Raw genomic sequence first — 27,553 nt, forward strand, 5'->3', positions numbered from 1 at the left:
TATATATATAGTTAGGTGTGGTGTCATGTGCCTGTAATCCCAGCTACTCAGGAGGTTGAGGCAGGAAGACTGCTTGAGCCCTGAAGTCGGAGGTTGCAGTGAGCTATAATCCTACCACTGTACTCCAGCCTGAGTGACAGTGCAAGACCCAATCTCAAAACAAACAAAAGATATGAAATACAATTTTCCTTAATCCTTTTCCTCTTTTTGGAAATAAGGGATAATATTTAATATTTACATTTTAAGAGGAAGCTTATTAACAGCACAGAAGTATCTTTCAACAGGTTGACAGTTACAGCTTTTTATAAAATACTGAATAGCTTGAGATTAAAAACATCCATTAAGACATGTAATACATTATACAATCATCTTAGCCGACTGTAAAGCTACAAACCACATGCTTTCGGCTGCCGAGAGAGCATCTGCCTGTATGGTAGCAACATCAGCAATGCAGCACTTATTACTACCTCAAGGGCAGTCCATTTTATCTTTGAACACTGTTGGAAGGTTACATTAAACATGGATACAAAGTATGTCTTCCTGTAACTTCGGCATTAACTAGGACCAAGTTTAGGGCACCCCAGAACAAGTGTCATTGCTCTGCTACAAGGCCACATTTTATTTACCGTATTCTGTGTGTTCTCAGTAACTGCCCTTTGCTTTCTCTCCTTTCCTAGCAATCTCAAGTATGCCATGACCTGCATGCCATGCCATATGTCTTCTAACACTGTTGGAAGGTTACATTAAACATGGAGACACGGCCAGGTGTGGTGGCTCATGTCTGTAATCCCAGGACTTTGGGAGGCCGAGGAGGATAGATCACGAGGTCGAGATCGAGACCATCCTGGCTAACATGGTGAAACCCCATCTCTACTAAATATACAAAAAATTAGCTGGGCGTGGTGGCGGGCACCTGTAGTCCCAGCTACTGGGGAGGCTGAGGCAGGAGGATGCCGTGAACCCAGGAGGCAGAGCTTGCAGTGAGCCGAGATCGTGCCACTGCACTCCAGCCTGGGCGAAGGGTGAGAGTCCATCTCAAAATAAATAAGTAAATAAATAAAATAAATAAATAAAATTAAAAAACCATGGAGACATAAACGTATGTCTTCCTGTAACTTTGGTATTAACTAGGACCAACTTGAGGGTGGCCCAGAACAAGTGTCATTGCTCTGCTACAAAATCATATTTCATTTACCGTATTTGCAGTGTGTTCTCAGATACTGCTCTCAGTTTTCTCTCCCTTTCCTAGCAATCTCAACTATGCCATAACCTGTATACCATGCCAAGTTCTGATTCCTGGTACCCTTTATTTATTTCATTTATTTGCATTCTCTTTAAAAGAAAATCCATGGGTGTATGTGATATAACAGTAGGTATGAGATGGATGATTCATGTCAAGCTAGATATGCCACTTCTGCGAATGTAGTTTCAGATGCAGGGGTTGTTCTGAGAAACTATGTAACACTGTGGACTCATTTCAAGATTCCCTTTAAGACTCCCAAGTGTCTGAGGTCAGGAATTCAAGACCAGCCTGGTCAACATGGTGAAACCCCATCTGCTAAAAATACAAAAAATTAGCCAGGAGTGGTGGCGGGCGCCTGCAGTCCCAGTTACTCAGGAGGCTGAGGCAGAAGAATTGCTTGAACCTGGGAGGCAGAGGTTGCAGCGAGCCGAGATCATGCCATTGCACAGAGCAAGATTCCTTGTCAAAAAAAAAAAAAAAGACTCTTAGGGTTTTTTTTTTTTTTTAACTGACAGATGCTAGGCCATGTCTCCTCCATTTTCTACTGTCTAGCAAATGACAAAAAGTACAGGCATTTCTATCGGCATATTTATGAATATGTCTACATACGTTGAGAAAAATATTTCTCATAAAGAGAAAGTGACTCTTCTTCAGATAAACGTTTATTAGTACACAATACATGCTGGGCACTGTGTTAAATGCTGGGAACACAAATTTAAATGAGACATTATTTTAGTGTGATCCCCTTACACAAGATTATGTATATAAAGCAAGGGCCAGGGGCACATAGCAGCTGCTCCACAAACTGTTACCATTATTATGATCCATCACAAATGATAGTCTTTTAAAAATTTTTATAGGCTTTTTAAATGAAAATACTGCAGTAACGCCATCAATACTCACCGATACTATAATATCTCTTTAGTTCTGTACGCCTAATCTCCTTTAACTGATTACTTTTTCTCTTTTTCTTCTCATCAGTCATATATTCCTCTTCCACAGCAATGTTGCACTTGTCTGGCTCTAAAACTACTGTATTGGAATCTTCCTTCCCAGTATGAGTCCTTGTAGCCATAGCTGAGGTTGTCTCTGCATTTTGTTTGGCTTGTTTTTTCTTTTTCAATCTAAGAAAAGAGGGGAAAAAAAGAAAAAACATTGGAGAGATGAGTTGCTGGTAGAAATCGTATTAATTTCATGCTGCTGGGTTTTGAAAACTAATGAACTGATACAGAAAACACTTTCCTTATAATATGTTTCATTACATTTATTGTTCTTTTTTATTTTCTAATCACTTACAAATTCTTACATGGAGATCTGTGACCTTTCTTCAACTTGATATAGTCAATACTACATCTCATAAAATTATTGAGAACTGCCATAAGCCTGAGGAAAAATGAGATTCTTCCATAGGCTATGAAATGTTGAGCATTTTTTAAAATCACAATATATGGTTATGCTACCAGAATGCCATGTTTGGAAGATTATATTTTAAGAAAATATTTCTGATTTCAGCGGTACTTTTGGACTGATGGGCAAGCACATTTGTAAAAACAAGCCCTTTGTAATTGGCTCACATACCGAGTAAAAGGATTTGGCAAGGTGTGAACTGGGTCACATAAGAGTAATTCTTTTCCTTTAAACATACGGCAATAGTAGTGAAGAAAGAGCTGCATTTCCTAAGATAGAAAAATGCCATAATGACAACACATGATTTTCATTATGATTACTGATAGCTGGCTGATTATTAGTTAACATATTTGATGTTACAAATTCTTTACTCCTGAGCCAAAGATGTGTAAGAGATAAAGTTTATCAGAATTCACTGAAAGCCAATACCTCAAAATATTTTCAGTTGACACACACTCTGTAATTAATGGATATGTCACTCTGTACTTGACAGTCGAGAATGTTTTTGCCTTCCCAGAATCTAAGTGCTTTGAGAACAAGGGCCTTGGCCTCTAGTATATGTTATACTCTACTCATATGTAAATACATATTTTTAAATTATGTCCCCTTTCCCTGTGCCTACATAGAAAGTATCTAGGCACAGTAAGATTTATCTTATACATTTCTATTTCCTTCACCCTCTTGAGCATATGTCCTATTTGATGTTGGTCAATGGATAAGAACCTGTTTGGGTAGAAAAATGAGATAACTGTAGGATACACAGGGACTGAAACTTGATACTACACTGCATTGCTCTGTGATGTCAAACAAATCAGTCTGACATGCTAGAGAGGTCCCTCCCTGAGGCTACAACACTTAAGAGAACTCTCACCTCAGGGTAGGAATTTCACACCTTGAGCCTTTGTTTTCTTATATCTCAAATGGTGACAATTGTACTTCCTTGGGTCTCTAATAGGATCTTTTATTAGGCTTAACTGACATAATACACATCAACATATAACACAAACAGAAACAGAAATAGTAAAATAGCCCCTAATACACTCATAAAGACATGACAACTAAGCATGGTGAGAAAAATGAGACATTCGGCTTTGAGATAAAGGTCCCATATTCCAACAAGGTATTTCAACTAGGCTATTATTTACTGAACACTGAGCAGCCAGGTTCTTAGATATTTATTGGCTAATAAATTAGTATATGGCATAAGAGACAGAGCAGCAGAGGAAAAGTCATAGATGAATATACTCCCCATCTCTTAGTTTAGCCATCTTTTAAGGTTTGTTTAAAAGACCAAAACTGGAAGTCCTAGCCAGAGCAATCAGGAAAGAGAAAGAAATTAAGAGTATCCAAAATAAAAAAGAGGAAGTCAAACTATCTCTGTTTGCCAATTATACAATCAAATACCTAGAAACCCTGAAGACTCCTCCATAAGACCCCTAGATTTGATAAATTCAGTAAAGTCTCAGGATACAAAATCAATGTACACAAATCAGTAGCACTGCTACAGCAACAATGACTAAGCTGACAATCAAATCAAGAACTCAAGGACAGTAAGAGAAAAAAGAAAGAGAAAAAAAAATAACTCAAAATATCTCTATAAGGAAACTTACAAAACACTGCTGAAAGGAACTGTAGATGACATGAACAAATAAAAATACATCCCATGCTCATGGACTAGGAGAATCAATATTGTGAAAATGCCCATACTGCCCAAAGCAATCGACAGATTAAATGCAATTCCTATCAAAATACCAACATCATTTTTCACAGAATTAGAAAAAACAATCTTAAAACTCATATGGAACCAAAAAAGAGCCCAAATAGCCAAAGCAATCCTAAGCAAAAAGAACAAATCTGAAGGCATCACATTACCCGACTTCAAATTATACTACAAGGCTATAGTTACTAAAACCGCATGGTACCTGTATAAATATAGATATATAGACATTGCAACGCAACAGAATAGAGAACCCAGAAATAAAACCAAATACAACCAATTGATCTTCAACAGAGCATACAAAAACATAAATTGGGGAAAAGAAATCCTATTCAATAAATGGTGCTGGAAAAACTGAATAGCTATATGTAGAACAATGAAACTGCATCCCTTATCTCTCACCACACATAAAAATCAACTTAAGATGGATTAAAGACTTAACTCTAAGACCTGAACCACAAAATCTCTAGAAGAAAACCTAGTAAAAATTCTTCTGGGCTGGGCGCGGTGGCTCACGCCTGTAATCCCAGCACTTCAGGTGGCCGAAGCAGGCAGATCACGAGGTCTGGAGTTTGAGACCAGCCTGACCAACATAGTGAAACTCCATCTGTACTAAAGATACAAAAATTAGGTGGGTGTGGTGGCATCTGCCTGTAGTTCCAGCTACTCAGGAGGCTGAGGCAAGAGAATCACTTGAACCCAGGTGGTGGAGGTTGCAGTGAGCTGAGATTGCGCCAGTGAACTCCAGCCTGGGTGACAGAGAAAGACTCTTTCTTAAAAACAAACAAACAAACAAACAAAAACTCTTCTGGACATTGGCCTAAGCAAAGAATTTATGACTTAGACCCCAAAAGCAAATGCAATTAAAACAAAAATAAATGTGACCTAATTAAACTAAAAAGCTTGTTCACAACAACAAAAATAAAAAGAGATCATGAGAGTAAACAGACAACCCACAGAATGGGAGAAAATATTTACAAACTATGCATCTGACAAAGGACTAATATCTAGAATCTATAAGCTACTCAATCAGCAAGACAAAAGCAAATAATCCCATTAAAATGTGGGCAAATGACATGAATAGATATTTCTTAAAAAAAAAAAAAAGATATATAATGGCCAACAAATATATTTTTTTAAATGCTCTATATCACGAATCATCAGGGAGATACAAATTAAAACCACAGTGAAATACCACCTTATTCTAGCCAGAATGGCTGTTATTAAAAAGTTAAAAAACAATAGATGTTGTGTGTGGATGTGGTGAAAAGGGAACATTTATACATTGCTGGTGGGAATATAAATTAGTACAACCTTTGCAGTATGGCGATTTCTCAAAGAAATTAAAAGTAGATCTACCATTCGATCCACCAATCGCATTACTGGGTATCTAATCAAAGGAAAAACAGTCATTATACGAAAACAATACCTGCATGTGTATGTTTATTGCAGCACAATTCACAATTGCAAAGATACGGAATAAACCTAAGTGCCCATCAACTGATGAGTAGATAAAGAAAATGTGGTCTGTATACACCATGGACTACCACTCAGCCACAGAAAAGAACAAAATAATGTCCTCTGCAGCAACTTGGATGGAAATGGAGGTAAGTATTCTAGGTGAAGTAACTTAGGAATGAAAAAATCAAATATTACATGTTCTCGCTTATAAGTGGGAGCTAAGCTATGAGGATGCAAAAACATACATAGTATAATAACGAACCAGGGGAGGGTGGGATGTGGCTGAGGGATAAAAAAAATTACATATTGGATACAATGTACATTACTCAGTTGACAGGTGCACTAACATTTCAGACTCCACCACTATACCATTCATCCACATAACCAAAAACCACTTGTACCACCAAAAGCTATTGAAAGAATCATATAATTAATAATAAATAAATAAATAACCAAAAATCACCAACCAAACAATTGGAGACTCATAAAAAGGAATTATTTTCATGAAACATATTATTTTCTATCCTCAGATTTTAACTTATTTTTCTGGTAAAGGAGTAAATAGCTCTAGCAAAGTTCAGATAATACCCCTAATAAAACAATTTCCCTCATGATCAAAATTTCTCTTCTGATCAAAAGTCCTGCGTGAGGCTCAAATTATTCTGCAGCAATCTAGATACCACACAGAGCTTGTCTCTTAACATTGGAAGGCTTATCTATGCAGAGAACTGATCTCTTTCTCCAAAATGATGGGCTGATTCTGATGTACTGGCTAATCAAAAACATGTTTGGGATTAACTTTGTTGCCTCCTTCCAAAGATGATTCCTTCTAAGAGAAAAGAGATATCAAATATTAATATTAATTCTATGCAGCCTGAGATATGCTGCTTCTTAATCTTCTGAATTTTTCCACTTTAAGTTGATTTAAATGTCCTTGTTTCACTGTCCCCACGATAATTAAACTCACTCAGATCTGGGGCATGTGCTTTGATGAACGGCAGCACTGTTTGGGGACATCTCATTAGAGACTCATTTTCCTCTTGGAAATAACAAAATGGGATACATTGTTTTATTTTTCTCTCCCTTTTCTACACAGACTATTATTGTCAACACATATAGCCAAACACAGTTGTTACTTCAGAAAAAAAGCTAGAATACCTTAGAAATAATACCTTAGAAATTCTACAATCAGATAATCTTTTGCTTTGACTAGAGTACTCATAGACTTTGTTTCTCTGGAGATTATCAATATAACTAGAATATTCTGATATTGCAACTGGAAATCAGATGTGTTTCTGGAAGCCCTCTGTAAAATCCTTCCTTCCAAGTAAAGAGATCAATTTCTAACACTTTTTGCAAAGGGGAATAGCTGCCAACCTGAGGAATCTGGTAAAGTTAATGCTCTTCAAGCATTCCTTTTCAGGGCTTTAATCTTTCAGTCCTTACTTTTTGTTTTTAAGCCAGTACCTATCTTAGTAAGATAATCTCACAATAGGGATTTGTTATCATTAACTTAAGATAAACAGAAAAAAAATGGTCTTGGCAGAAAAACGAACTCCCATTATTTCATCTAAGCATTTTTCATGACCCCAAATATACACTGATTTTATATTGTGGGCTAAAAATACACTTGGCAAATCATCTTAAACGATGAGTGACTGAAAAATAATGAAATACATTTAAGATTTGATTGCCGTGAGTACAAGTGGGAAAAAAAACCAAAACCTTTATTTTGCATTTGTCTTTCTTTAAAATAGATCACAATTACATAAAACCAGTGTTTTAAACTGTAGTCAAGCTTTGTCAATTCTATCTTCTAATCCTATCTTTCCCACTCCAATTTACCTTCTCTTCACAATCTCTGCTTTGTCAGGCTTTCATCAACTCTGTGACCTGGACTATGTTTTATGATATTATTTATTTTTCTTCTTTTATTATGAAAACAAAACATGTCATAACAGAAAATTTTCAAAGTGCAAAAAACGAATAAGACTTAGATCAAATGCAATGCTAACATAAGAAGCAATCACTGTTTGGGGAAGACAAGGTGAAAGCCAAAAGAAAAGATAAATTACACTGTGGGCTTCCCCAAGGGCAGAAGAATGAGGCAATGTGGCTGGACACCACGATTCCGAGCTTATTTATACCTTTCCATAAAGGAATATTAAAAAGCTTTTTAAATTCTGGAATCTCTTGGCTTTTTTACATTAAAATGGTGTAGGCACTCATAGAATGAACACATACTTCACTTTTTCCCTACTAGTGTTCCAGCCCAGAGTTAGCCGACTGACTACAGAAGTGAGCAAGGGGCTCCTGCTAAATAAATCACTTGTAGTAGCTGAATGAAAACTGATTTTCTTCTGAAGCTTTTTCTTTTACAAAAGGAAATGAGTTTGGGGCACTGGCAGTAAGCAGAGTCAGGGTCTTGGGCAAGTTCCTTTCTTGCATGGCACACATTAGGTACTCAGTAAATATTTCTTGAATAAAATAATGGAAAATGAGCCCATGTTCTGAGATACGCTGCTTCTTAATCTTCTGAATTTTTCCACTTTAAGTTGATTTAAATGTTCTGATTTGGTTGAGATCTGCTATTCTACAAACAGCCATTTCACAGCTTTCTCTGATTCGCAGCATGTTCTCCAAAATGAACTCCCATCTTCTTATTTAAGCTACTTGATTTTAAAATAAAATATATTAGCCACACATTATTTATTTATTTTTTATTATACTTTAAGTTCTAGGGTACATGTGTACAACATGCAGATTTGTTACATAGGTATACATATGCCATGCTGGTTTGCTGCACCCATCAACTCGTCATTCACATTAAGTATTTCTCCTAATGCTATCCCTCCCCCAGTCCCTCACCCCCCAACAAGCCCCAGAGTGTGATGTTCCCCGCCCTGTGTCCAAGTGTTCTCACTGTTCAATTCCCACTTATGAGAGAACATGCAGTGTTTGGTTTTCTGTCCTTGTGACAGTTTGCTGAGAATGATGGTTTCCAGCTTCATTCATGTCCCTGCAAAGGACACAGACTCATCTTTTTTTATGGCTGCATGGTATTCCATGGCATATATGTGCCATATTTTCTTAATCCAGTCTATCACTGATGAACATGAGGGTTGGTTCCAAGTCTTTGCTATTGTGAATAGTGCCACAATAAATATATGTGTGCACGTGTCTTTAGAGTAGCATGATTTATAATCCTTTGGCTATACACCCAGTAATGGGATCGCTGGGTCAAATGGTATTTCTAGTTCTAGATCCTTGAGGAATCACCACACTGTCTTCCACAATGGTTGAACTAGTTTACACTCCCACCAATAGTGTAAAAAATTCCTATTTCTCCACATCCTCTCCAGCATCTGTTGTTTCCTGACTTTTTAATGATCACCATTCTAACCAGTGTGAGATGGTATCTCATTGTGGTTTTGATTTGCATTTCTCTGATGACCAGTGATGATGAGCATTTTTTCATGTATCTGTTGGGTGTATAAATGTCTTCTTTTGAGAAGTGTCTGTTCATATTCTTTGCTCACTTTTTGATGGGGTTGTTTTTTTCTTGTAAATTTGTTTGAGTTCTTTGTAGATTCTGGATATTAGCCCTTTGTCAGATGGGTAGACTGGAAAATTTTTCTCCCATTCTGTAGGTTGCCTGTTCACTCTGATGGTAGTTTCTCTTGCAGTGCAGAAGCTCTTTAGTTTAATTAGATCCCATATGTCTATTTTGGCTTTTGTTGCCATTGCTTTTGGTGTTTTAGTCATGAAGTCTTTGCCCAAGCCTATGTCCTGAATGGTATTGCCTAGGTTTTCTTCTAGGGTTTTTATGATTTTAGGTCTAACATTTAAGTCTCTAATCCATCTTGAATTAATTTTTGTATAAGGTATAAGGAAGGGATCCAGTTTCAGCTTTCTACATATTAGTCACACATAATTTAAAATGTACAGAACTACAGACTGCTTTAATTAATATTAAATTCACAGTTATATATGACTTTGTTCTTAATTTTAAAATTTGGGATCCATGTGCTTTTGAAAAATGCAACATAGACATAAATATCTTGTACGGCATTGTTCAATATGGTAGCCACAGGCCAGTCACCCACAGTGACTCTTCATTTTAAAATTTGGGATCCATGTGCTTTTGAAAAAAGCAACATAGACATAAATATCTTGTATGGCATTGTTCAATACGGTAGCCACAGGCCAGTCACCCATAGTTACTACGTTTAAGTAAAATTGACTTTAAAATTATTCTGTTGTAAGAAATACACTTCTAGACTCATATCCTAGTGGTTACTCTACTAGATAATACAGAATACTTCCATCATCACAGAAAGTACTAGACAATATTGATCTAGAGCTATAGTTAGTCCTATCTGCAAGACATTAGAGAGAAGGGTAAAGATACAGTATTTAAAATGTAACGAGTATATGCAGAAAATATGTGTACAAGGGTACATACACACACACAAATACTTTTTATTGTGTTTCATTTGTACATTTTGAATTTTATACCATGTACAATAATATATTAAAAATATTTTAAGTAGTCTTTGAAATCTCTTTCCTACTGTAAGAATAATTTAACACATAAATATTGTCCCATTTTTAAAACTGAATTTTACTTTTCAAAAACTTATTAAAAGCTTTAAAGAGCTTTCTTTTCACAGGAACTGCTAAGCTGACTAAGGAACCAGGCACCAGGCTATGTACTTCACAAACGCTAGTCTATCCTCACAAAAGCCCAATGAGGTAGGCAGTTTTCTCTCTATTTTACAGATAACAAAAGGAAGGGTGAGAAAAACTAGGACCATTTCCCAAGGTCATAGGGCATAGTTTAGCTGTGGAGCGGGAATTCACAAGCCTAGGTTACAGCCAACTGCCACAGGGCCTCCCAGAAGCCCCTCTAAATGTGTACTATGGCATATATGTATACCTCGACTTTAAAATAAAATCCGCTGGACTCTGAAAATTCTACAAACTATGTGGGGGCCTGAAAATTTAGTGGGCTTCAATGGATTGCGCACTCACAGAAAGATTTGAACACAGATTTGGGTTCTGAGCTTGGCTTTCTCTGTAATCAGCCCTGCAACCTGCATTGGAAACAGGATAAACCCCCTGGGACTTCTAAGTAAACAAAAGCAAGAGGCTAACATGATTTTCAAGGTCCTATCTGGCTCTAACAGTTTGCCCTTGGCGGAGAAGAGGAGGAAATGTGTTAAACTTGTTTTGATTTAAAAAAAAAAAAAATTTTTTTTTAACATCCAAACTAAACCGTCCCAAGAGTCTTGCACTTGTGTTTTTTTTCCTAAGTCTCACATTTGATTACATTTTCCTTCCACTGCAGAATTTCTAGCCTTGGATAAGTCCAGAGGCCAAGACAGTCAGAACCCCATTCATTTACAAAGGCTATTAAAAGCAAAAATAAAAACAAACAAAAAAAACCTAAAACCAAACCAAGAATAACAACAAAACACTGCTCTATAATTTGGGGCTAATAGCTCCAGGAAGAAAAGTAGAAAACATCAAAACTGACCAACCATGAGAACAGACCCATGAAAGTCTTCTTTAATACAAAATTTTTCTTTAAAATTACCTCTGTAGGGAAATAGAGTACTAATATGAAATATGTAGAGATAGCATTATTTCATGAAAAAAAGATGTAAAACAGTATTGCAGCGTGACTCCATTTTTGTGGAAAAAACAACAAAAAAAGCAAAATCCCTAAAGACCAACTATATACATATAGATATGTATTTATACAGGTTTGGTGGATGTATGAGAAAACGGTTGGTCAACGAGTGGGGAGAGAAGAAGAATTTTCACTTTTTTTTTTTTGAGACGGAGTCTTGCTCTGTCACCAGACTGCATGGAGGGCAGTGGCGAGATCTCGGCTCACTGTAACCTCCGACTCCCTGGTTCACGCGATTCTCCTGCCTCAGCCTCCGGAGTAGCTGGGATTGCAGGCATGCAGCACCACCACACCCAGCTAATTTTTGTATTTTTAGTACAGACGGGGTTTCACTATGTTGACTAGGATGGTCTCGATTTCCTGACCTCGTGATCCACCCACATCAGCCTCCCAAAGTGCTGGGATTTACAGGCATGAGCCACCGCGCCCAGCCACGAACTTTTACTTTATAGATATGTAATGTGGTGGTGTTGAATCTTTTGTACAGTAAGCATGTATTACTTTTGGATTTACAAGGCTAACAAACAACAACAAAATTAAATATCTGCAGCTATGGCAACATTTTGCTAACTCTTGTTTAGTGGTTCATTCTTTCTCCTGAGTCCAGCTATCTCAGTAAATGGCTGGACTGCAGTCCCACGCCTTTTTTTTTTTTTTTTTTTTTTAAGTCAGATAGAGCTAGTCTGTCTCCCTCCAGGGACCCTCTCTTGGTGCTTTTCTTGGCTGTACTGGCTGCAACCTTGTCATTGTATTGTTCTGACCTTCAGAGCCTAGGCTGTTTTTTCCTGGTTGTCTAATTCTGACTTTTACCACCTCTGACAATGGAAGGTCAGTCTTTGGGCAGAAACACTTGTGTTTGAATCCTCTTGTACCTTGGATGCACATCCTTTGGCGAGTTACTAACTCTAAGCCTCAGGTTTGTTGTCCTTGACATAAAAATAATAGCCTCTGATGGGTTTTTAATGGTGATTAAAGGAAATGGTACACAGAAAGCTCACTTTACTATTAAACACAACCTGTGCCTGGTTTCCAGGAAGAGCTTAATAAACAAAAGTTACTAATTTGTTGTGCTGCTGCTGTTATTCTTACTCGGGGATTTCTAAGAATCCAAGTAAATGAGAGAACATATAAAACACAACATATTTAACATAACAAAGAAGGTATTAATATATGTTCATGTCCTTTTTCTCACTCTACATAAATATTAATTGTATTTAACTCTGCTATGAATTTAGTCATCAATGCAAAGCCACTTATTATTTCTAGAAAAACATCACTTTTTGAACTTCATTTCATTTTGTCATTTCATAGTTTTCCATTTCCACTGAAAATCCTCATTTGTGATACATTATATGCCAAGTTAAGTCAAACTTACAGGCAAAGGGAGAGTAACAGTTAAAACAACAACTCACTTGAAGAAAATTTTCTCTTGGAATTCTGGCCAAATAAAAACAAAAGGTTTTAGAGTAATCACTGGAAAAACCTGTAGATGTTCCTGATTCTAGTGTCACCCATGGAGACATGCATTTTTTTTTTCCTTTTTTCTAATCGTGATAATGAGATTCTTCCCACTGCTAAAACTGAAATTCATCAGTTAAAATGAAAGTACTCCGGCTTCAAAGAACCAATACAGTTAGGAAAAGAGATTCTTTGGCTTTGCATTCAATAACTAGCAATATATCCTTCAGCTGGGTATACAAACACACAACAGCATTTCCCCTAGCCTCAAAGAACAACCACATTCAAATAAAGACAGAAAAACAGAATGTCAATCGGGGAAACTGCAACAATTCAGTTTTCCTTTTCTAGGATTTCCTTGTACTATTAAAATAGTGGTGGGTCAGCAGGTCTTAGAAGACCCCGGTAACCAACGTGTGGGGGCCAGAAGTGGCCAAAACCAAATTCACACTCTCTCAGAGGAGCCTTGGGGTGGGACATTTCAGAAACCTTATAAGCATCCCCCGGTACCAGGATCAAAATGACACTGCTGCAAAATGGATGCACACTGTGTAGAATGTCTACATTGTATTTATAAAACAAAACAGGCTTTTGTTGAATGTATACATTGCCCCGTGTGAGAATTTGGTTCCCTTTTCTAGAAGTCAGAATGCTGAGTCACAGCCTAAAAAACGGTTTAGAGAAATTGATGGTGCAGACAATGGTAATATATATCTCATCTATAAACTAAGGAAGGGAACCAGAAAAGGGAACTCGCTCCAGGTAACAAGAGAATTGTGTTGTGCTATGAGTCACCAAAAAGGCCTACAAATACATTTAAATATTAGGAATTTTACTGCTTATCAACCAAGAATAAGCTGACAAACACCGCAACTGAGAAGTTAATCAAATTCGACAAAGAGAAATGTAAACAAAGTATCTGGAAGTTGTTTATTCTCTTTTGCTTTACAATGACATTATGCATGTAGCTTATTTAACATAGTTAAACTGACCGGATGTATTAATTTCCTACGACTGCTGTACCAAATTACCACACATTTGGTAACTTAACACACATCTATTTTCTTATAGTTCTGGAGGTCAGAAGTCTAAAATCAGACTCACAAGGCTGAAATCAAGGTGTCCACAGGGCCATCCTCCCCATCAGAGGTTCTTTCCTTGCTTTTCCCAGCTTCTAGAGGTATATTCCTGGTAGCCTCTTCGTCCATTTTCAAAGCCACCTGCATGGCACACTGTTTTATCTGCAGTCAAACCTCCCTCTTATATGCACATTTAGTATTGCATATAGGACCCATCCAGATAATCCAAGTTAATGTTCCTATCTCAAGGCCCTTAATCACATCTGCAAGATCTCTTTTGCCATAAAAGGTAACATTCTCAAGTACCAGGGATTAGGAACTGGCTATCTTTGGGGGTCACTATTCAGCCTACCACACTGGCTAACTTAACTTTTATGTTACAAATAATTGTAAACTGAGCATCATATCTTAGTGTGTTAGTGTCTATGTCTAAATCACTACTATGGCTATTCGATGTATTGTCTATGATACTTGAAAAAATTCACTGCTGGCAGTGAGTAGCAATAAACATATTTCTAAAGCAAAAGCAAAAGGTTTATTCAAGACTACCCTGAAATCTGCAATGAGAATATTACAGATGTGAATTTTAAAATTTATGTTGGATGACTTCAAAACAGTCTCTTGGAAGTGGGGCATTGGAAGGAAATTTTTAACAGGTAGGATTTCTAAAGAGTTAAGTCTCATTTTCATATCTAATTACTTAGATCTACATTGAATCAGTTAATCAATGTTTATAATCCCTTACACAAAGCTGTTTATAATCCCCTACAAAGCCAAGAAAGTCTTCTAAAATATTTTTTTTTATTTTGCTAGAACTCCTTAATAAAGGAAACCTTTTTAAATTATTTTTTTAGAAATGCTTTTTACTCAAAACGAACTGTATTCTGACTACTCAATGAATCTTATAGAAAGCAGCATTGGCATATATTTTCGTGACACACATATTTTGCTGCAACAGCAATATATTGCAGTGACATAATTCCAGAAGAACAGCAAACAGTTGTTTTCTTGAGGGCATTTTAGTCAAACACAAAGCATACTATCTTGAAAAATCTCAAGCAAGCAAACTCAATGATGCCAGTGATTTCGTCATCCAATTTTAACCGACTTTCCTGTCAACTGCTTTAACTGTAGAAATATTGAAGGAAATAAGAGCTAAAATACAGAATCCTGAAACTAATCAGTTTAGTATATAAATTAATGTTCTACTGAAAGCCTCGTAAGGGAAACATAGTTTATGATCAGCAGAAATGGCCTGATGACAGAAAACAATTATAAGTAGCATAAAATTGCAATATGTTCTAGCTTAACTTCTCTCTCAACTTTAAAAAATATACTCTATTAATCTGAAATTGCTTTTGAACAACTTTAGACATACGTATACTTACCCTTTTATGATAATATACTTTCATTGTCATAAACTAGACATGATCTCATAAATCATTCTGTCATTATAGGTAGTTTCAGAAATAATAATCTAATATCAGGTATGAAATTTTAAAACTTATTTTGGCAGATGCTCTCAGTGTAGTTGGTTTACATCCAACATGTCTATTCAACATCTTAGAGGTATTTTTTTTCCAATTGCTACATGCTGGCTACTGCTTGGGAAGTGACATTGCTTAAAAACAGAATTCCTGGGCTGGTAGACTGGTAGTACCTACTCTGAATTTTTTTCCTTCTGAAGTTAGTGCAGAACTCTGAGTCTCGATAATTCATTCACATGTAAAGGTAAACCCAAAATAGATTTTGAAGAAAAATCTTGGACAATGACCATCCAATCACAAGACGGTCTTGGTCACGCTCTTAAAAAAAACCCAACAATGGCCACCTCTCAAGTTACCAGTTTGATTTTAGCCAACCACAGGAACACCTGTGGTATAACAAAAAATAAATAAATATAACCATGTCTTGCTAAACAACAGGGATACGTTCTGAGAAATGTGGCATGAGGTGATTTTTGTCATTATACAAACATTATAGAATATACTTACTACAAACCCACATAGAATAGCCTATGACACACCTAGGCTATATGGTAGAACCCATTGCTACTAGTTTACAAAACTGTACAGCATGTTACTGTAATGAATACTGTAGGCAGTTGTAACCAGTAAGTATTTATGTATCTAAACAGGTGTAAAAACATAAAAGGTAAAATAAAAATATGGTATTTAAAAAATGGTAGCCAGGCATGATGGCTCAAGCCTATAATCCTAGCACTTTGGGAGACCAAAGCAGAAGAACTGCTCGAGTCCAGGAGTTCAAGATCAGCCTAAGCAACATTGCAAGACCCTGTCTCTACAATTTTTTTTTTTTTTTAAATTTAGCCAGGCAAGGTGGCATCCTGAGTAGTTCCAGCTACTCAGAAGGCTGAGGTGGGAGGACCACCCGAGCCTGGGGGGCTGAGGCTGCAGTGAGCTATGATCATGCCACTGCACTTCATTCTAGGCAACAGAGCAAGACCCTGTCTCAAAAAGAAAAGAAAAACGGATACAGCTGTATAGGGTCCTTACCATGTATGGAAGCTGCTCTTGGGGAGTCAGAGAGTGAGTGGTGAGTAAATGTGCTTACTGTGCTCTACTGCTTCTAAATGCCGTATACTTAGGCTGCACTAAATTTATATTTTTTTTTCTTCATTCAATAATAAACTACCTTAGCTTACTATAACTTTTTTACTTTATCAATTTTTAAATAACTTTTTGATATTTAGCTAAAAATACAAACACATTGTACAGCTGTACAAAAATATTTTCTTTATATGCTTACTCTATAAGCTTTTTTTCTATTTCTAAAATTTTTAACCCTTTTGTTTTACTTTTTAAACTTTTTAAACTTAGTTTAAAAACTAAGACGTAAACACACAGGGTCTACACAGGGTCAGGAACATCAGCGTCATTGTCTTCCACCTCCACATCCTGTCCCACTGGAAGTTCTCAGGGGCAATAACACGCATGGAATGATCCTCTCCTGTAATAACAATGCCTTTTTCTGGAACACCTCCTAAAAGACTTGCCTGAGGCTGTTCTGTTTAGCTTTTTTTTTTTTTTTTAAATAATCAGAAAACACTCTAAAATAATAATAGCTAGTGTAGTAAATACATAAACCAGTAACACAGTCATTTATCATCATTATCAAGTATTAGGCACGGTACATAATTGTATGTGCTATGCTTTCCCACAGCTGGCAGCACAGTGGGTTTGTTTACACCAGCATCACCAAGTAATGTGTTGCACTATGACGGCGACAATGTTACTGGATGATAGAATTTGTTAGCCCCATCATAATCTTATGGACCCACCATCATAAATGAGGCCAGTGGCTTACGTGGAACATGACTGTATTTGGTCTTTGTCCCCAGGTTCCTGGTACAGATTTCCTAAAACACTGGAATCTCCTGAGTGAAGAAGAGTGTCTTTTGTATTCTAATGAGATGACTCAAAGTTGCAGAGGGAGGGAGGAGCCCAGAGAGCTTCTGGATGGAGGCTAGTCACCAGAAAGATCCAGCCAGGGTTAAAAGGTTGGAATTTTTGGCCCTACCCCACAATCCACTTCTCAAGAGGGGAGGGGACAGCAGATAGAGTTAAATCACTAAGGGCTAGGCCTGGCGCAGTGGCTGACACCTGTAATCCCAGCACTTTGTGAGGCTAAGGTTGGACTGATCACTGAAGTCAGGAGTTCGAGGCCAGCCTAGCCAAAATGGGGAAACCTCATCTCTACTAAAAATACAAAAATGAGCCAGGCGTGGTGGCATGCACCTGTAGTCCCAGCTACTTGGGAGGCTGAGGCAGGAGAATTGCCTGAACCCGGGAGGTGGAGGTTGCAGTGAGCTGAGATTGCTCCACTATACTCTAGCCTGGGTGACAGAGTGAGACTGACTCAAAAACAAACAAAAATCACCAAGGGCTAATGATTTAATCAATCATGCATAGGTAATGAACCTCCAAGAAAATCCCTTAAATGTTGAAGTTCTGAAAGTTTGCACGGTGATGAACACATTAAGCCACTGCGAAGGTGGCACACCTGGAGAGGGCATTGAAGCTTGTTGGCACCACCCCTGAATCCCCAAGCCTACCATCCCTGAGTCCCCCATACCTTGCCCTCTGCCTCTCTTCCATTGGGCTGTTCCTGAGTTATATCCTTTATAATAAACTGGTTAAGTGTAAGAAAAGTGTTTTCCTGAGTCCCCTGCGCAGTTCTAGTGAACTCTCAAACCTGAAGAAGGCGGTCAGGGGAAACCTCAAATTTGCAGTCAAGGTGGACAAAAGCACAGGTGGTCCGGGGACCTGGGACTTACAACAGAACCCTTAAATCTGTGGAGTCTGAGGCTGACTCTGAGAAGTTAGTGTCAAAACTGAATGGAACTGTTGGACACTCAGCTGGTGTTGGAGAACCAGAGAACACCAAACTCTAGTGAAGAAAATAAAAGCATTTCACTCCAGAACATGCTTCTTTGACATGTTTTGAGATGGCTGTTCTGAGGGCTTGCAAACAGAAGTACCCCTGCAAAGCTGTTTTTCATGGGGGAGTTTTACATCAGTCCAGCCAGGTCTTCCCTTGTCCTGATCTAGGAAAGATTTAACTGAGAGTCTGACACCTTCAAAGATCTGAAAGAAGCATGTACCACCTATCCTCTCTGACGGCTGCTACCTATGAGGTTTCATCTATATAACAAGACCCCTTCACAAGCCAGGCCTCCTCTTCTTTCCCTCCCCATAATCTGTCTTGCCACTGTAATCTGATTTTTGGCCATGCTCTGAGCCCCCATTCTTTCTGTGACCTCAAGATGGCATAGAAGCTTCTGTACCCCATTGCAGGATTGGGTAAACACTTTGTGGTCTCCCAAACATTTAGGTTTTCCTCATGTATGCTTCTTTCTTATTAACCTGCCTTTTATGAGTTCATTTTTCAGTGAAGCTTCCAAGGGCGAAGGGGACGTTTTTCCTTAGTCACTAGACAGTTAAGGACTAGGAAGGGCTTTGTTATCAGAGGGACTGGCATGTGCTCTACTCATTAACAGGAAGAAATATGGGAAGGAGTTCCTTTTTATCACTAACCATGAAGTAGTTCTGCAACAGCCATACAACTAATAGCAGCATGCAATTTACTGTCCCATTTTTCATGCCAATTTATATGTTCCCTGGTCTGGATGTTCCATTTTTAAATAGTATATTGTAATTTCTTTAATAAGTGCAATGAAGGGAAAATATAATAGCATATGGATGATCTCAGCCTCCTTACTCATGCTGCCTCCTGATGGAATTCTGGGTTGGTTTGTTTCCTTTTCCTGGTTCTGAGCTTATGAACATAGGTGTGGGAAATGAATTAGGGGGAGAAGTGGAATAGGAAATAGAGTGAGAGAAGAAATAGAAGAAAATAAACCTAGAAGGAAAGAAGGGGAAAAGGTAAGGACATGAGGAGATACACTGGCTGGATATGGGAAGGGTTTCAAAAAGGAGAAAGCTTGGGGAAGCAGCTGAGAGACATGTAAAAGGTCAGAGAGATGAGAAAGAGGATTTTAAAGTTTTATCAAATATAAGGCATTTATTACCCCCTTGGATGTTTTCTGAAAGGTGAAGTAAATATTTGAGTTATTTTCAATTATTTTCTCTGATACACTTATTTCTTTGAATGTGACTTAACGCTGGGATTGGACCAAGGCATGGCTGGTTATACACGGGTGACACGCGTGTACTTTTCCAAAGATGCCTTAAAGGTGGAGCATGTATGAATGAATGAATGAATGAATGAGAAACAAACTTCAATCCGGGAAAGATGAAGCAGGCTAATTATAAGTTATATGTGTCAAATTTCACAAACTGATATAAACCTTGAATCAGACCATGTAACATAGACTTTTAGGCTAATTTCTCAAGCGAAGTCACTTCACACACATACAATGAGAGAAATCAAACTTTGCTCAACATTAATCTAATTTAAAGAATAATGTAAGGTATTTTGTGGGGAGATAACTAGCCGAAGACCTAACAATTCCCCACTACTTGAACACTTTGCCCCAAATGGCTGGAATTTCCTATCATAAACTTTTCTTCATATGTAATATGTCACTCGGCACACACAGGTGCAACCAACTTCCTAATATGAAATTAAGTAATCAACCATCTTCTCCAGCAGCAGACTTTACCAAGGAAGTTTTGCTTTGATTTCATTACATGTTCTTTTTGATTTTTAAATAGTTGTTGATAAAAGGCAAGATAATTTCTCATAGATGTGTACTTGTTTATATAGTTTTAAATGTTCTGCTCCCAGGCATTCCTTTTAAATTCAATACACTTTAAAAAACTCTCTTGAACATTTGTAATGTTGGAATAATAGTCATCCACATTTCCTGTGGATTTCCACACTCCTGCATTAAGCCATAAGAAAACTCAGCTGGACTTTATTTTGGCTGAGTTAAAGGCGGTTTTGAAGAAAACCAAAATGGAATGATAACAATATTTTATCAGATGGGGGGAAATAAATATGTTTTTAACTATTACTGAGACTCTGCAGGGAGTATATCAGCTACAGTTCAAACAAAAGCCCAATAAAGGAAAATGTCATTGCTGTTTGTATGGATTAGACCAAAGAATCTTTAATCTTTAATCATCTCCATCAAAAGGTCCCTTAAAAAGAGGGGCTCAATATTTTAACACATGTATACAATTACAACTTCACAATGGCATCAGCAAAAATGAAAATTCATATTTATCAACCATTATGTCCCTGGCATGACAACCATACATTTTTTAAAGTGCTCTTTATCCATAAATTAATTTTTCTATATTCAGATATTGTTTTAGTGGAGTTGTGGTATTAAACACTAAATTGAGTTTTCTGAATTCTACATAAAGCTGTCACAATATTAAACATTCTAAAACAGCTTAAGGTGAAAATATAATTACCTAAACTAATGAAAGAATTTGAACCTTTTCCATTTTGTTTCCAAGAAGCATAAATCATAGAATCTCAAGTAGGAAAGTTCTTTAACGGTTATCTTATCAAATCATCCAATCAATGATGGAATTAACTATGATATTTACAGCAATATGTACAGTGTCTAAAAACTCACTGAGACTCAAAGCATGTCATTCTTTTTAAAAGCTTTAACTCCAGTTCCTAGTACACTGCCTGACATACTAGCGAAAACTGCAGTAGGTTTCAATGGCCTGCCTACAATCTATTCCTTATTCTGCAATACCAGATCCGGGTAGGACTCACCCTAGCTCCAGAAAGGAGCTTGTCCAATCAAAGCACTGAGTCTCTGCCTCTGCAGCTGCCCAGCAGCAGCCACTACTCCAAAACCCAGCACCGGCTCTAAGTTGGTCCAATCCCTGAGAGTCTCAGGACTTGTGAGACCTAATACCAAGCATTTGCTTTGCCTGCTGTTGCATAATGAAGATTCTGACTTAGCAGCATGTATCAAGAAAAGCCTGAAAAAGGAAGTTAAAAGAAAGGAAGGATTTAGATACCGATAAACTAAGTCATAATGGTATTATTTCAGTCCCAAACCCAGGCACTCCTGATGTCAAGTCTTATCTGGGACTTTTTACTTATGTGAACCAGAAGTCTCCATATTCTTTTTTTTTTTTTTCTCCTAAGGTAGTCTGATCTGTTTTCTGTTACTTGACCCTAGAAAAGGGAAAGAGCTTCCTGACTATTACGGAAATTTGCATAAGCAAGGTTGCTCCATACGAACAACCCCCAAATGTGGATTGGCTGAGCTGGGTTTGGATGATACTTGGAAACTTAGCAGTCTTTATCACATGAAAATAACATGGATGGCTGTGTATCTTAAGATTAGATTGTGTGCCTATCAAGCCTGCATTATTGGGGAACTTAGGAAATTTTAAAGATTCTGGAATAAGTGTTCTACCTCTTTTAGCCTGAGAAAAAAAAAGAACTTTTACCTGGGAAATACACATCCTTTTAAATTATCAGGCTGGAGAGGCACTAAAATGAGACTGCAATCACATCTTACTTCCCGCTGGAGCTATGTATTCATCTCCAGAACCAGCTTGCTATTGCCACAAGCAGCTATAAATTAATCTAATAATGCCACACCAGACACTATAACTTAATGCATAGCCAGTCACTAATCAATGCTATGTCTGTAAGCCAACAAGAATTCCTGGCACATCACTTTATATCAGCCCACTTCCTATCTCCTTTTTGCCTTTAAAAATCCACTTGTAACTGCTGCTAATCAGAGTGCATATTCAGGGCATCTTCAGTCTATGCTCCTGGGCTACAATCCTCAAGTTTGGCTCAAATAAACTCTACTTGCATTAAATTTGCCTCAGTTTCTTCCTTTTAGGTCAGCAAGACATCAGTGAGGTCTTAAAAGAAAAAGACAAGCTTGAGATATCAGTGGTCTGCTGAAAGTAGAGTGAGATGAAAGTACAACTCTGTTAAGAGAAAACCTTTGTCTGTGGCTTGCAGCAGCTGAGAGTCTGGTGACCTTGGTTAAATAACAACCTCTTAAGACCTCAGTAGCTCACCTCTACCAAGAAGTTAGCTTAGGTTGTTTTTAAGATATTTTCCATCCCTAAATCTCTATAAAAATAAACAACTAAGTAAATAAATGGATCTAGATCATATGGAGATTATTTGATGAACAAAAATCTTCAGTTTTTTAATCAAACTTTAAAGAATTTTCTTTTATCTACAAGGGATTAATTACACTATGTTCACATGTATTTAATAAGTATTATTTACATTTTAAAGTCACTTTAGTTTTCTCTAGTGATGATTTCAGACACACAAATGTATCATGAGAGTTTTTTTATGGTTAAAACCAAACATTTGTTTTTATTAAAACAAAAACAAAAATAAATAAGCCGCCCACATATTTCTGTTAATACTCTTCCACTGTGTATGAAAGTACATCTTATTTTTAAAGATCATTTGTCACATCTTAATAATCCTACCTACCAAATGTTTTTGCAGGCATTATGATTTTTAAAAAATAATAAAAGTTTTGCAGTTTAACATGACAATTTTTAAAAATTTTATTATTATTTCTCAGAGGAAACAACATTGTAGAACCAACAAAAAGGGAGGAAGAGACAAAGGGAAGAAGGGTCTTACTTAAGCTAGTGTTAACTTTAAAATTTCTCTGCACTTAGAAGTTAGGGGCAAAACTGAGTTTTGGAGGAGTGAGAGGAGGGCAGGGGTATGTCTTAAAGCTGCATCGGCTAAGCAACCTGACTCCTTTTATTAGAACTACACGTTTGTTTGGGGTGGCCTGTGGAACGTGCTGATGGCAATGGCACAGGGGAATGGAGAGAGAGGCCACAGCCTCCAAAGCACCTCTTGCTGCCACCCTGATTGACAGGAGACATCAGCCTCATTTATTCCCCTCCCCTCCCCTCCCCTCCCCTCCTCTTCCCTCCCCTCCCTTCTCCTCTCCTTTTGACAGAATCTGGCTCTGTTACCTACACTGGAGTGCAGTGGTGTGATCTCAGCTGACTGCAACTTCTGCCTGCTGGGTTCAAGCCATTCTCCTGCCTCAGCCTCCCGGGTAGCTGGGATTACAGGAGCCTGTCACACCTGGCTAATTTTTGTATTTTTAGTAGAGACAGGGTTTCACCATGTGGCCAGGCTGGTCTCAAACTCCCGACTTCAAGTAATGCGCCTACCTCAGCCTCCCAAAGTCCTGGGATTACAGGTGTAAGCCACCAAGCCCAGCCAGCCCCATTATTTCCAAGAGTTTTAGTTGTCTGCCTACTCAACTGTTTTATGTGTGATCTTCATAATAAGCAAATTTATCTGTCCTGGTTTCCACTTTTTTCTTAATTTCTCATTTTCTCTTTGATGAGGTTAAACGATGCAAATCACTCACAATTTATGACTTCAAATTCACAAATTTCTAGTGCCAATAGTTTCACTCTGCAGCAACACAAACTGGAGCAGAAGTTTTATTTTGAATATATGTTTCATTAAGCATAATGTCTGGAAGTTGAAAAATAACTTACCTAATATGCAAGAAAGAAAACTATTCTGAAGTTCCAGAGAGAAACTGAAACCAGTAACAGGATTTTGGTGGGCAGAACACACAGCAGGGGAGAAAGGAGATCTGGAGACCATGCCATGCTGTGACACAACAGTGGCGATGTCCCACAGACCTGAAATCTAGAGCAGCCAAGGCTGCAGAAAATAACAAGGTGGCTGAGAGATCCAGCGGTTCTACCCGTGTCCTGCCAAAGAATATTCACTTTGTAGCAGCACTTCCCCAGCAGGTAAGCTTGGTGCTGTGTTTCACTGTAACTGGCTGTGAATTTGGAACAGCCCACCAGCCAAAGCTGATATAAAACTGTGGTCTTTGAGCATCCTTGGTATGCTAGGCCCTTAAGGGCCTTCACTGCCCCATGAAAAATGGAACTAGTTAAAACCAATCATTTGTGGCCTTATGGACTCATTTCCTCTATCCAGGCTGCAAGCTCATTTCCCCTATCCAGGGTGCAAACTTCAATCTCTAAGTAGCATTACCAATGAATCTGTATGTGTCCTCTTGCCCAGCAAATAATAAAATAATTTACTGCTTGTTTTGTTAACCCTTTAAGTAGTTAAAAGAGAGTAAAGTATTTGCGGGCTCCCTAGCAGGGGAACAAAAGCAACCAAAATTTGAGCTGGGTAGGGTTAGGCAGGTTTAGCGTACAAAATGACAAAGTGGTAGAGAGCCTCCTAAAAATTATCATAACCATCACTCAAGAGGAAATTGTCCAGACACATGATCAAGAGATTGACTGTCGCAGAAGAAACCTGAAATGATTCCCTAGTGCCTTTGAAATTCTTGGTAGAAATCTTGTAGATCTGGATCAATGATGTTTCTTCTTATTTTCTAGGTGAAGATTTTAACTGTCGATCAAAAGGAGGATACAGAAGTATACAGCAGATAACACTGCGAAAGAATTGACGCAAACAAGTCCGGCATGGTGGCTCACGCCTGTAATCCCAGCACTTTGGTAGGCCAAAGTGGGCAGATCATCTGAGGTCAGGAGTTCGAGACAAGCCTGGCTAACATAGCGAAACCACGTCCCTATTAAAAATACAAAAATTGGCAAGGAGTGGTGGCGCCCACCTGTAGTCCCAGCTACTGGGGGAGGCTGAGGCAGAAGAATTGTTTGAACCTGGGAGGCGGAGGTTGCAGTGAATCGAGATTGCACCATTGTATTCCAGCCTGGGCAACAGAGTGACACTCTGTGTCAAAAAAAAAAAAAAAAAAAAAAAAAGAACTGACCCAAAAGATGGACTTCTCTCAAAGATTATAAGGAATCTCTCTCAGTCTCCCAGTCACAGGCAAATCCCATGCACTAACATGGGCCCATGCATCTGCACACTGTCTCTTCTCTGCCTGAAACTCTCTTCCTTCCTCATAGCAAACTTTCACTCACATCTGAAGACAGCCAAGTCACCTCTTTTATGACATACAGCATCTTTTCAACAGTCATTTCTTCTGCTCTATACCCTTAGCACATGGCAGTCACCTCGTTTCTAGTATTTATGCCATTGCTGCTACTATATAAGCATTTTGTTATTACATCAGATTGTGCATTCCTACAAATGTTTGCAAGGACATGGAATGTGTACGATCTCATGGCCAGAGACTATAAGAGAAATGGCTCACGAGGGATAATATGTTCTTCCAAAACAAATTCTGTCAACTCCACCACAAATGAGTCTGTGGAAGAACCAACGCTGAAAGCATTTCAAGAAACAAATAGAGCCCAATAAACTCAAGTTTCTAATGGGTAGGCATATAGGGGAGTGCGAGAGGGCACATAATAGAGCTCAAACAAAAGCAAAAAGCAAATGACAGAAGTCTACAGGAACAAGCATAGAAAGTGAAAGCTCAGCATGAGCAGAAGTTTGTAAACAATGCAAAGGAAAAGTAATGAGAAAATTATAAGGATGCTGAGAGGCTGAAGAGGCAAGAAGCAATAGGCCCACTGGGTGAAGTTAAGCTGTAAGAAAGAGAAAACAGGTCCAGTTCAATCCTATTTTCAGCTTTAGCAAAGAGAATAGGCAAAAAACTAAAAAGGATGACATATCTATGGCTAAGAAGAAAGTGAAATCCAGGATGAAGTCTCTAGTCCTGTTAAAGCAACCCTCTGAGTTGCAGTAGCATTACCAGTAATCTCAGAGGAATCACAGAGAAAGAAAATCGGAAGTAGGAAAAAAAAAACAACCACCTGGTTTTCAAAAGAAATGCCAAATTTGGAAATGCTCTGAGTAGCTTGATATCAACTTTCAGAAAAATAAACTGATAGCTCATTAATCATTTGTGATTATTTGAAGATAAATTATTGACTTCCAGGAACCACTAGAGGTACACTAAAATGAGTGACTCTAAATGAACAGAATTATCTGTTTTGGTTGGGCTAGATTTGGCATATTGATGGGCCAGTCACAGGAGGTAGTATAGAAAGATTTCACTAAGGCCCCTGAAAATGTCACTACCTTTCTTAAGGTAAGATGGAAGCAGCTGGACTAGAGAATTTGGTTAACCTAGAGAAAATTGATTTATAGCAAACTGAAATACTTAACGATAACTATTTCATGGACTGACAGTACTAATACGCCATAATGCATAAAGCTTTCCAATTCAGCCTTTTAATCAACTTCTTGGATAAGAACATAATACACACTATTCAAGTTGCATATCTTACGCAATCTAGGGAGAAAATATGTTCAATGTTAAAAATCAGGCTTCGAAATTCCTGGAAAATAGAATAATAGAAAACAAACAAGACAAAATTCCAATTCAGATGAAAAAACACTTCTCCCCCCTCACTATGAGCATAATTGCTGTGAACATAATAATGAAATGTGATGCTTTCTTAATAAAAGTAAAGGATAATTACACACACACACACACACACACACACACACAAAATATATATATAGACACAGGGTCTCACTTTGTCACCCAAGCTGGAGTGCAGTGGCATGATTAAAGCTCACTGCAGCGTTGACATCTCGGGCTCCAGCAATCCTCCCACCTCAGTGCCCCAACCCCTAGGTCGCTGCCAGTAACTGGGACTACAGGCGCTCACCACCATGCCTGGTAATTAAAAAAATTTTTTTGTAGACACAGGGTCTCACTATGTTGCCCAGGCTGATCTTGAACTTCTGGCCTCAAGCAATCCTTCCACCTCAGCCTCCCAAAGTGCTGGGATTACAGGTGTAAGCCGCCTTGCCTGGCCTAATATTCTTATACTTGCATTAATCAGGTCATATTAAGATGGCAAAGAATCTGAAAACTCCATCTTAGGTGGAGAGATTTAGAAACTTATGATACTCATCCTGGAAAAGGTTCAGGGAGAACATGATGTCGTCTTTAAACACATGCAATGATAATATATGAAAGATGGATTGGATTTATTCTGTATGGATTCGAAGTAACACGGAATAAATAGAGTAAGCTGAAAGGAAATAAAATTTAACCAAAGATTTAAAAACAACTTCCCACTAACAAGAGTTTTTCAGAC

The 27,553-nt window shown here is 37.9% G+C and overlaps 1 protein-coding gene across 3 annotated transcripts in view; it reads right to left on the reverse strand.

Moving 5' to 3' along the window:
• Positions 1-27,553, reverse strand: part of NCOA7 (nuclear receptor coactivator 7) — a 160,552-nt gene that overhangs the window by 77,293 nt on the left and 55,706 nt on the right. For 2 of the 3 annotated variants that reach the window (XM_011985016.1, XM_011985024.1), the window contains one exon: positions 2,147-2,367. The exons of the other annotated variant lie outside the window; for it this stretch is intronic. In XM_011985016.1, the coding sequence (XP_011840406.1) occupies positions 2,147-2,367 (221 nt within the window). The remainder of the gene's footprint in view (positions 1-2,146; positions 2,368-27,553) is intronic. 3 annotated transcript variants of the gene reach the window in all.

Source organism: Mandrillus leucophaeus, unplaced genomic scaffold (assembly GCF_000951045.1).
Source record: "Mandrillus leucophaeus isolate KB7577 unplaced genomic scaffold, Mleu.le_1.0 Scaffold1067, whole genome shotgun sequence".
NCBI lineage: Eukaryota > Metazoa > Chordata > Mammalia > Primates > Cercopithecidae > Mandrillus > Mandrillus leucophaeus.